Source organism: Ursus americanus, chromosome 5 (genome assembly GCF_024610735.1).
Source record: "Ursus americanus isolate L20-20 chromosome 5, mUrsAme1.1.p, whole genome shotgun sequence".
NCBI lineage: Eukaryota > Metazoa > Chordata > Mammalia > Carnivora > Ursidae > Ursus > Ursus americanus.
This window is the reverse complement of record NC_142131.1, coordinates 8,880,210-8,892,229: the sequence shown is the minus strand read 5'-3', so window position 1 is coordinate 8,892,229 and position 12,020 is coordinate 8,880,210. Positions and strand designations below refer to the sequence as shown.

At 37.5% G+C, this 12,020-nt stretch overlaps 1 protein-coding gene across 24 annotated transcripts in view; it reads left to right on the top strand.

Annotated features, from left to right (window-relative positions):
- Positions 1-12,020, top strand: part of PAM (peptidylglycine alpha-amidating monooxygenase) — a 270,852-nt gene that overhangs the window by 112,562 nt on the left and 146,270 nt on the right. For all 24 annotated transcript variants that reach the window (XM_045808310.2, XM_045808312.2, XM_045808321.2 and 21 more), the window contains 2 exons: positions 8,923-9,384; positions 10,332-10,452. In XM_045808310.2, the coding sequence (XP_045664266.2) occupies positions 9,296-9,384; positions 10,332-10,452 (210 nt within the window). In that variant the 5' untranslated portion in view covers positions 8,923-9,295. The remainder of the gene's footprint in view (positions 1-8,922; positions 9,385-10,331; positions 10,453-12,020) is intronic.

Sequence of the window (12,020 nt, the reverse complement as noted above, 5' to 3'; positions counted from 1 at the left end):
TGTAATAGAAAGGGGTATGTTTATGGGCATTTTATGGTAAGTATTTGAACATTTGAAATGGAAAACATGAGAATCATTTGAAAATTTGGTTCTGCTATGGGAGAAAATGCTTCTGTGTGAGTAACAGAAGAAGCAAAAGATGAAGGTAAGTGTTATTTTTGAATGAGAATCTGAATATTTTCCTGTAGATTTTTTGCTTATTAAGAAAAAGAATACTTATTTTTAAACTTGTTTTTAGCATGTTCTGGATCTGAGCCAGATTTCACGTGTAGTTAATAGCTCCTGCCTCTGAAGTCATCAGGAAGCATTTAACAAAACATGTAGTAAAGTGCTTTGGAAATAAGCAAGCCTAAGGATGTGGACTCAAACAGGAAAAAAAAATCCCTACAAAAGAGGACATCTTGTTTTTAAAAATGTGTGGATAATTGCAAGACAGACGAAAGGAGAGGCAGATCCCAGCCTTCAGACCACATCCTTCTAAGCCCAATGCCAGGCATTAAATATTCGTGCTTAAATGGGGTCCCCTCCCAACCCCATTCTATACCGACTTCCTCTTAAAAATGGAAGAAAAGACTAATGAAAAGACCCACAAAGGAAGCATCACAAGAGTAATACAAAACACCTTTCAATAGAAAAATCAGTGGTTCTTTCAGTGATCCACACTTTATTGAAAAACACCAGACACTTGAAATTTAGTCAGGTCTTGGGTATTAGTTTCAAACTGCTTTCTCAAAAACTTCACTGAAGAGGGAGAAGAGAGTTTATTAATTTTTGAAGTGGCATCTTGTGGAGATAGCTTGTAAGTTTAGGCCCGCATCTCTGACTCACTCCATGAGTTAGGACAGACATCACTGAAGACTCTTCATCTTGCTAAGTGACTCTGCAGAACAAGGGTGACACCTTGTTCCCCGTCACTCAACAGGAGTGTTTCAAGGAAAAAAGTGGTGAGAGCTGCAGAAGTGCTTTGTGCTCTTTTTCTGAAACTAAATTCTCTGTGATGTTCTGAGCTCATAAATTAATCAGATACTTGTTAGGCAAATAAGTAGCATACAAAGGAGGTCTTCTGCTTCTCTGACATCATCAGGAGTGCTCTGCTGTGCAAGGCTCTGGTTGCTTGAGAACTTCCCAGTGCAGTCCTTAGAACTCAAAGATGTGTGCTGATTGGAACTCAGGGATCTGTTTTGTCTTACATTAAAACATGCCAGCACCGACTCTAGATACATGTGTTATGAAGTAACATTTGTATTAGTCAAAGCTGAGAAATTTAATTAAGAATAATGTCTCTTGTTTTTTTCCCCATGGAAGTATTTACAGGACTGAGTGATTTGATGACTAATGAACATATTTAAAGGGCATCTGGTACTGATCATGGAAACCAAAAAATAAAGTAAAATTTGTTCCTGTTGGCAAGTTGTTTTTTTAGTAGAATCATATACTGAATGGTACCCCTGAGATTTTTTTTTTAACATAAATATTCTATAGTTACCCAGCCAATTTTGACTTGCAAGGGAAAAATACTTCAAATTGGCTGCATATTAAAATAACGAATCCCAAACAAATCCACGTGCAGAAAAATGCCACTCAATTTGGTGTGCCTTGGTAATGAAGAGAACCTTAAAAAGAAAGAAGTGAAGAGAAGAGAAGAGGGGAGGGGAGGGGAGGGGAGGGGAGGGGAGGAGAGGAGAGGAGAGGAGAGGAGAGGAGAGGAGAGGAGAGGAGAGGAGAGGAGAGGAGAGGAGAGGAAAGGAGCAGCAACTTTGTATGTCAAATTGTGGCAAATTCTATGCTATATATAGGGTGAAGTTTACCTTCTTAAACAGAGAAAGGGTGTGCCTCTGGGGTCACAACACAGATAATTTTACGGTACAGCTAGTAATGATAATGAACAAGGCTGGTCAGGTGTGAAAAACAAAACAAAGCAAAATAAAGACCTCAAATGAATACACAGACAACTGTACCTTAGTGCTGGGTGGCAGTTAAAACAACTGCTCTTGTCCTCAGGATCTGGGAGTAATAGAGAGCAGTGGGGAGTGAGGCAATCTTCAGATTGCTGGCCCTGTCTTAAAGGAAAGACACTACTTGGCTCAGTTAATTGTTGCCATATGGAAATGTGGTCCAATGATGCCAGATTTTACAATTCTTCAAAAGACACTTTTTATGTGAAATCTTTTCATTTTGAAATGTTTTCTCAGAATTCAGATTCAGTTGGGAAAAATTCGTGCAAGCCAAACAAAACCCACTTTTGGGCCAGATTTGGACCTTAGTCATAAATCTTCAATTTGTTCTTTCTGAATGAGCTAAATGAGTCATGTTAGTAGGCTTGCAGAGGAAGTATGAATGCTTCCTAATATGTGAATGAAAAAAAAAGACTAAGTTACATTGATAGCTGAGTAATTAAGGGCTTCAAGTGTGGTGTCAGATTGCCTGAGTGAAATCGCAGCTAGGTACCCTGGACAAATTACCGGTTCTCTTTCTGGCCAGTTTCCACTCTGCAAAGTGGGAATGATAATGGTATGACTTTCAGTTGCTTCAGGTAAGGATTCAGTTGAGCTTATTATTAGTACAGTGCCTGTCACGTAATAGTTGCTCAATAAACATTGTCTATTATTTTATAATAAAGTGATCTTCAGAGGACTGGGCCTTTTTGTACCTGAAGAAAACATCCCCTATGAATAGAGAGAGTCTTTTTTATGTTGAAACCTAAGAGTTGAGAGTATACATTCCAGAGTGTACATGCCAGGATTTGAATCCTTACTCTACTGCTGAGTAACCAGAGCAAGTTAATTATTTTTTTAAGGCTTAGAGTCGTCATCTATAAAATGAGAATAATAGCCTATACTTCAAAGTAATAAGAATTCAGTGAGATAATATGTATAAAATCAACACCTGGCATATAAGTCGATAAACGTTACTTGCTTTTTTGACTGTTATTTTCCCATTATTTAGAAGTTCCGTATGGGCAACCACTTTTTTGGTGATTTTTGTCTCATATGTATTTGAAGGGAATTATATGACATTTGATTTACGAGTTAGTAAGCTTCATCTTGATGAACCATATTACAACAATGGTTCTCAACCAAGGTGATTTTACCCTGCGGAAGACATTTGGCAATGTCTGAGACATTTTCGTTGTCACAGCTGAAGGGAGTGACACTGGACCCACTGGAATCTAGTGGGTAGAGTCCAGAGATGCTGTCGAACATCCTGTAGCACACAGGCCAGTGCCCTACAATGAAGAAGTATCGGGCCCAAAGTGTTGCTAGTACTGAGCTGGAGAAACCCTGCATTACAACTATAAAACCACCATAAAATGTAGTTTGTAAAGTTCTTGCCAAGAAATGAGAGTTATTTGTTTTTCAAGACATCACCTAGCTCAGATAGAAATTAACATGTAAATTGAAATATAGAGATTCACATCCAATAAAATATTTTAAAATGCATATCTACATCTGTATCTGCAACTATATTTTTCTGGTTATAAAAAGTAATATAAGCTTGTGGAAGTTAAAAGACTGCAAAAGCATATAAATGGAAAGTGAAAGTTTGCCTTTTCCCCCACCTATCCCCATAGAAAACCATTGGAAATAAAATTGAGTTATATTTCTTCAGATTTATAAATACATGTGTATACAGTTCTATAATTTGATTTCTTTTCTCTCTCTGAACAATTCAGTCCTAAAGCTGTTATGTGGGGCAGAGCAAGGTAGGCATCCAGGGAGGGCAACCTGGCATAGGGTATGGAACACACTTTGGGTAAGGACAGCAACAGTGTGGTGGGTTGGGGTCCTGGCATAGGATGCCATAGCCCAAACAGGGTAAAGAAGGCATCCACTGAAGGATGTCAGCAAAGGCAAAGGGCGATGAAGAGCACAAAGAGAAAGGCCTGGTGTGGGGTTTTGAACCCAGATGGGAGAAGGGGCAAAAAAGCAAGAAAGTGCTCAAAGGATAATGGAATCTGTCAGAAGGACACAAAAGCTAGCTTAAAGGGGCCACAACTGAGACAGATTGAGCATCAAAGTAAATCATGTAAATAAATCGAGTTAGTAACAGATTAAAACACATTGAATAAAATAGGAAACACTGAGTCCATTATGATATGATAAAGAACTGAATAAAATGAAAGTTTGCTAAAAATTAAAATATTTACAAAGTCAAAAATAACCTTTCCACCAAAAAAAAAAATTATTACAAAGGGCAAAACCATATCTTTACAGTGGAAAAGCCTGGAAGACACCACCTTAATCAAATGATTAAGGTTGACATAATCAGTAATGAGCAAATGAAAATTGCATGCCATCTCATGAGATGCTGTTGTAGCCAGCTTCCAAGAAGATGATCTTTGCCTCCTGGTATTCATGCACTTGGGTTGTCTTTGTCCACACTAGTGGGGCTGTCCTGCGTAACCATGGCATATTACAGAAATGATGACATGTGACTTCAGATGCTAGATGCTAAAAGACCTTGCTCACTCTGGGGGAAGACAGCTGCCATGTTGTTAAGGGCCCTTAAGCAGCCCTTACAGAGAGGGCCACATAGTGAGGAGAGGTTGTTTCTGCTAAAAGCCGCACTAACTTGCCAGCCACATGAGTAAGCCACTTTGCAAGCAGATCCTTCAGCCCCACTCAAGCCTTCAGATGACTGTAGCCCTTGCCAGCATCGTGATTGCAACCTCATGAGAGAAACACCCAGCTAACCTGCTTCTTGTCTTTATGCACAGAAAGTCTTTGAGGTAATATTTGTTGTTTTCAACTAGTAAGTTTTGGGTTGATTTGATATGTGGCAATGGACAACTAATACAGAAAATTAAGAACACAGCATCACTTCCGTGATATTCCTGCCAGAGATGCACAGCCTGAATCTAGTCCTTGTGAAATAGAAAATAATATTAATTGAGAGGCATTCTGCAAAATAACTGGCCTGTAGTCTTAATAGAGTCAAGGTCATAAAAGGTAAAGACAGACTGAGAAGCTCTCTTGGAATGAAGGAGACTAGACACATGATAACTTTACATGTAACACTTGATTCTGAACTGGATTCATTTGCTATAAGGGATATTGTTGGGAGAGTTGGCAAAGATTGGAGACTGAGGCTTAGACGGTCGTAATGTGTTAGTGCGAGTATGTTTATTTCGATGGCTGGATTGTGATCATGTGGTAGAATGTGCTTTAGGAAATGCAGACTCAAGTATTCAGGGGTGATGAGGGACCACGTCAGCAATTTACTCTCAAATGGTTAAAGAAAAAAACTTCTCTGTAACTCTACTTCCAACATTTCTATAAGTTTGAGATTGTTTAAACATTTTTTCATTATGCAAGAAGAAAAAAAATATGTCCTAGAATATGACCTTGCCTATAAAAATAGACCCATCTTGTCCTTTTTAAAAAGGATGCATAGTATTCAAGTTTTTGTATCCAAAAAAATTTTTTTGCCAGTGTCCCATTGATGAGCATTTAAATTGATTCTAGTTCTTTGCTATTATAAATAAACAGTTCTTTGTTATTATATACAGTGCCAGTAAATATCATTCTAAATATGTTTGTGCCTTTGTTCAATTTTGCCTAAGAATAAATCCCTAGAGTTGAATTGCTGTGTGAATGGATATGCATCCTTTCATCAGTTTAATCATAAGTCATTGTAGGAAACCATGTAAAATCTCCTTAAAAGAAAATGAAATTTATAATTTGGGAGTTATTTTCATTGGTTTTCTCCCCCACTAGAAGGCAATCTCCGTAAGACTGAGAACTTTATCTGTCTTGATTATCACCATCCCCAGCATTAATATACTCTTAGGCACTCAATAAATGCTTGTTGCAAGAACAGTAATAGCGAACATATATTATGTGTCTGGCACTGTTCTAAGGCTATGAATTCATGTACTTCTTGTAACAGCCCTATGAGCTAGGTAGTAGGATTTTTCATTTTACTTTTGAGGAAATTGAGGCAAAGGGAGGCTAGGTACTTGCCCAGTTTCACAAGGCTGTTCAGTGATGGAGCCAGGAGTCTGGGCAGTTTTGCTTTGGTTTACAAACTCTCAGCCACTATGCTGTCTTGGTTCTCTCTTGTTGAATAAATGAATTAATGAATGAATGGCCAATATATTTATTTGATTCTTTGATCAATTACAAATTTCAACTACCTCCCCCCCCCCCAATGAAAATCTAAAGGAATGGAATGCTTACTTCATAAAAGCTAAGTTAGTTTTATGGTCCTCTGTACTAAGCTGTACTTACTACATAATATCACTGTTCTGGAAATTAAGATGTGTACCAGTATAAACTATACATCATTCTTGCTAAGAATTTATGGACGTGGAAACAGAATATTTGCTTCGTATTACAAATAAAATAGTGAATCTGCATCTGCCTACTACTTGGACTCCTCTGCCCCTGCCCTTCCCTTAATCTGGAATATGCACCGTCCATCTCCCACAGTGGAAACCCAACCCTCCAAGCAACCACTTCCACTGACAACTGCTTTACCTTTCTCCTTTCCTTACTGTCCTCTTGAAGGTTAAAATGATCTTTTCTTCCTCAAAATTCCCTGAATTCTTTTTATAGTACAATAGTATAGTACAGGAATACTACTTCTAAACATACCTTATATTAGTGGTGTTAGGTCCTCATCTCCCTTAATAGACTGTATTCTCTTTCGGTTTTATTCATTTTATAAAACCCAACAATATTTTGAACAGAATATGAAATTATGAATTAGTTTTTTGGATGAGGGAATGGATTATCTCAAGGGAATGTGTTTTTAGTTTTTAAAATCCTGAATAAAGACTACTAAGATTTGAATATTATATATTCCACAATTATCAAGAATTATAAAATAACAAATGACATAACCTGGTTAACCATTATTTTTTTATATGGTGATTTGTACTTTGTCTTTAGTTTACAAGGCATGAAGAACCAAGAAGCATAATTAGCTTTCATTTCTGTAGGACCTTTTGTTCAGTTCATGGCTGTAAATATCAACTTTGCTTCTAACCCACAACTTCAGTTCCCTTTCTTTTAGTGGGTGTTTTAGGGACATCAAAGGTAATAAAATCAATCAGAGATAAGTGGAATATTTTTTCAAAGGCTAGTGCTTAAGGATGTGTTCCTGTTAGAGAATTTTAATACTAAATTTGTTTCAAGTGTTTGTATAATACCGTATCTCCCTGTCAACTGGAAGAAAGACTGTCCTTGAATCCTGTTCTGCATGAAATAAAAAATATAATCCTTCTTCACACATATTTAAAAAAAAAAGAGAACTTCAGAGTATGTGACATATTGTCATTAGACAGGATTATATTTTGTTGCAAAAGCAATAGTATAGCTTTCAGGCCAATTGTTTCTCTTCCAGAGAACTTCTTTCCTTTACCCACAGGATTCAGACAAAGCTGCAGGTTTTTGTTGCTGGAAGCTCAAACAGCAAGCCAAAGAGAAAGTTCAAACAAATATCATCCGTCTTTTAAAAATGCCATTGCTTATGTAAATTAATTGTGGTCTTTGGGTGCTGGTGAGCCCTAAGCACCCTTAGATTGATTGGATATTCCGTCATGTTTTATTTGTATTTGGTGTAAGACGTGTTTCTTCTAGAAAGTACTGACCATGAAGTTTTCTGATTTAATTTAAGGTTAGTTCATACTTTTTTGTTTTGTTTTCTGTTAGTTTGTTTTTGCTTCTTTGCTTTTTTTGTTGTTGTTGCTTTTCGGGGTTTTTCTTAGATTAGCTTCAATATCTGGTGAGTTCCGAAAGATAATTTAGAGGCTAGTGTATTATTGTGACACCCTTCTCTTGCTGATTTTTGGTTTTTACTTTTATTCAGCTGGTTAATGGATTTATTTGAGATTCCCCAAACCATGCTTGTAATTAGTGATTAAAGTAAAACTTTGAGACATGTTTTGCTTCAGAACTATTTTTCTATTGTGAATGATACATCTTAAAATAGGATCTTCTAACTAAATGTTACAAACTTGATGCACAGTCTGAAGTATGTTCAGAAAAATAGTAAAGTCAAACAAGCATATTTCAAAATTTAGCCTAGTTGAGTCTTCTTTCTAAAATCTTGAGTTCTGCATGGCTTCTCATATACATGAGTATTGAGTTCTTGATCATACCCTTTATAGATAAAATTTATTTGGGGGCCAGCAGAGATTCTCCCTACTGTTTCTAATTGCATTGTCTTGTAAATTTCCAAACTTTATTCAGGAAAGAATATCTTTTGGGAGGGATGTCTCATAAGTAAGAAATTATTACTTTGTGTATCTGATACAGGATTTTTAAATAGGCATTTATATTTCATATATCGTGTTAGCTGTAGATTTTTTATTTGCTTTAAAATCGTCTTGAGAACTTCAGAGATTACTTCCTCAGTGATCATTCTTGACAGGGGTATCTTTCTCCTTAAATCTCTAGCACTGTTGATGCATGCATATAAACATGCCTTTGTTCTCAAAGTCTTTTTCTATTTGAATACTGTTGTAGCCAAGTCCTTTGTCTCTGCCTCTCTTTAGTTTTTTTTTTTTCTTTTCTCCCTTTTCTTGTACCTTTGTCATTTGTGTGAATAACTTTGTTTACATTCGGCAGAGGAATTGAGTGCATTTTTGATGACCGAAGGGAGTGATACAGGAAGTAAGGAGAAGAAATCCAGAGAGTGGGGTGGATGAAAGGGAAAAGGAGGGAAGAATTAGGAAAGGAAAAGGAGAGAGTGGGTGTGATGGAGAAAGAAAGAGCAAAAGGCAGAACAGGGGCTATGAGGGTCTGTGAGATCTTGGGGGCTGGTCATGGGGGAGGGAGATCAACGGACCAGCATTTTCCCCAGGCTTGGGCTCAAGCTTGTGAAAACTACTAATGTATTAAAGAATCTCAGCTGGGATTTGCTGAGGACAAATGCTGTAATGTGTTAGTCATCCATTATCTGCTTCTATTTTTGCAGGTTCTGAATGATGACTGACGCGGGGTTGTGTGATAGCCCTCACAGTCCCTGTCATTCCTGAATGATAAGGACCTCGCGCGTCTAGTCCCAGCGCCAGGGCAGAAAGGAGCTCTGGAGGGTGGAAAGCTTCCGCTTGCGGACTGGACAAAAGTACCGCCTTCGCACGGGTTTCTGCCTGCGGCTGGTGATCCAGACACCTCGCCGCGTCCAGCTCGCGGCTCTCGCAGGCAGATGGTTGTGTGGCCGCCGCAGGACGCCCGCCGCGCCCGGGCCATGAAGTAGCGGCTGCTGGCGGCGCCGCTGCCCGACCGCCGGCCCCAGCCCAGCTCTGCGCTGCCGGGTGCTCTCCCGGCGGGGCCGCAGCGGCGAGGACATGGCTGGCGTTCCGAGCCTGCTAGTTCTCCTCCTTGTTTTTCCAAGCAGCTGTTTGGGTTTCAGAAGCCCACTTTCTGTCTTTAAGAGGTGGGTGTTTGTTTTTTAAAGCAGGCGGAATGTTGTTTGGATGGCTCCTGTGCATGCTGTTGAAAATGTAATCACTTTTACGAACCAGAGAGTTGCCGAAATATGCAAGGTTGATTTACTTTGCTGAAACGACTTGGGATTTTAGCACAGTAACTTGTTGTGAAGTCCTCCTTACAGAAAAAGCCCACTGTATTGTAGCCAAGCTGCATTGGCTTTCAAAACTCCAATTAGAAGTTGTGATTTCCAATACTAATCACTCCCTCTTGGGGAGATATATAGTAGAGTCGTTTAGACTTGAATGCCTTCTTGTTTAAAACAGCTCAAAGAATAAAATACCAAGATAGATAAGCGGTGGGGAGAAGCAGATCATGGACTGTAATAGCTCAGGAGAAAACACCGAGCTGTGTACACACTCCTCATAATTACCATATTAAATATTCATGCACTTGTACATTTGTAATTCACATAGCAGTCTTTCCCCCCTCCTACAGCTGTCTACTAGCAATATTATTGTTGGTGTTTTGTTTCTGGCTAGGGATACTGGACACTCACAAAATAGTCACAAAAATTTTACTGGGTTATAGTTAATGTTTATGCCATCAGAAAACTGATGTGCCAATGTTAATTTCTAATTTATTAATATTGTATTTTCACTAGAAAAAGTATATATTTTGAGAAGCTTTTATTGAATTGAGTTTTAAATGTAGCCTGCTTGCTTGCTTTGATGATATTTTGTTTCCAAGTTGGTCATTTGTTGCTCCTAGACTATAAAATGCAATTCTGATGTTTTAGAACATTATATAGTCATTATATCTTTTAGAGTTGTTTTGGATTTAAGTCGATAATCTGTCATCTTAAAGTCTTAGAATTCCTTTTTTTTTTTCTGTCTCATATTGAATTAAGATTCCATTATGTTCAAGAATATTGAAATGTTCTTCTTTTTTAAGGTTTAAAGAAAGTACCAGATCATTTTCCAATGAATGTCTTGGTACCACCAGACCAGTAATTCCTATTGATTCATCAGATTTTGCATTGGATATTCACATGCCTGGAGTTACACCTAAACAGGTGAGAGGAATTCTATATTTCGTTATTCCTTGTTCTGTATACTATCTATAATTGAAGCAAGAAAACTGCATTTACAGCAGTAGTAACTTTCTTTGAAAGTGGGCATTTGCTTTCAGGACCCCTTAGGTAGGGCCAGAATAATTGAATATTATAAAGAGAAGTAAATCTTTCAGTTAAATTTCTTTCTAAAAAATTTGCTCATATTGTTATTTGTGTTTTGAAATGGAACCTTGGAAATTTATGTTTTGAAATTCTCAATGGACTAATAGCCTCTGTAATGCAGCATGTAAGTATGTATTAAAATATGAAAAATTATTCTAATAAAGGGAAATGATATTGAACAGCTGCATCTGAGAAATTACTTTATTTAAATACCCTTCTATCGCAGCCACAAATTGAGAAATAAAAGCATGTGTTTACTGCCAAGAATTTGCAAAACATTGCACACTTTTAAAACTTAAGAAAACTGTTCACACAGGTGGTTGATTGTGAGTTTTCTTTGGTGTGATTTGCTTGTTATAAGAGATGTATTTTGAAGAAATAATGGCAGAGCTCATACGAATGTGACCTACAGAGCATTTTGAGTAGAACTAGGTTGTTGCTAGGGCTTTCCCTATCTTAGAAGAAGCTCAAACTCACTGCTGTCATGTGTGCAAGGTGTTTCATTAAGCATAAAAAGGCCAGAATTAATTACGCTTTGCACCAGGCACTGCCGGGATTTATGTGTGTCATTAAAAGGTAGTCTTCTCCTTTTGAAGGGCTGCAGAGACAGGGGAAGACCAGGGTGTTGTGGAGCTGCAGTGGCTGATGACTCATTGTTGCAGATAACATTCTATTTTCTTTTTTCTTTTTTTTCAAGTATTAAGAACAATAAAAGTATTCTACTTATTGGGGACAATTCCTTTGAAATTGACATTCAGATGCTCTAAGAAAATACACACGGTCCTTTTTGAGGGGGACTAAGATTGACATTCATTTATTTGAAAACCTATATATGATCTAGCTATCTGTAAATGACTACTTTACTATTGTCAAAATGACCCGCACCCCATCCCCTGCCCATTCGCAAATGACCAGGCAGATGACTTTTCTGTACATTCAGTTGTTAGTGTCCTGGCCTTTAATTCCATAAGCTTTTGATTTAGTATTTAGTCGGAAGAGGTGTAATGAGATTGGGAACACGAGAGGCCAGTGACAGTTGCTCACTTGTGAAGTGTGCTTCTTCTCATCTCTTCTCACTTCTTAAAATTGATTTTTTCACCTGTATTTGCTTTATATTAAAACTGACTTTATATTACTTTTTTTTAAAAAATCCGCTAGCTGATCCTTATGTACTCTTTTCCCACAGGAATATTAATATTTTCTCAAATAGTCATTTGTCAAGGTTCATTATTAGTCTGTTATTTTTTCTTGTTGTTATTTTACAGTCGTATTTAATTTAACAGTAGTAGTAATAATAGGTAACTGTGTTGGCATCGATATTCTCAGAAAGAGTTCCTAGAGGAATTGATTATTAAAAAAATGGAGAGTAGCTCAATTCTCATAAAGTAAAATGTGTGTACTCTTTT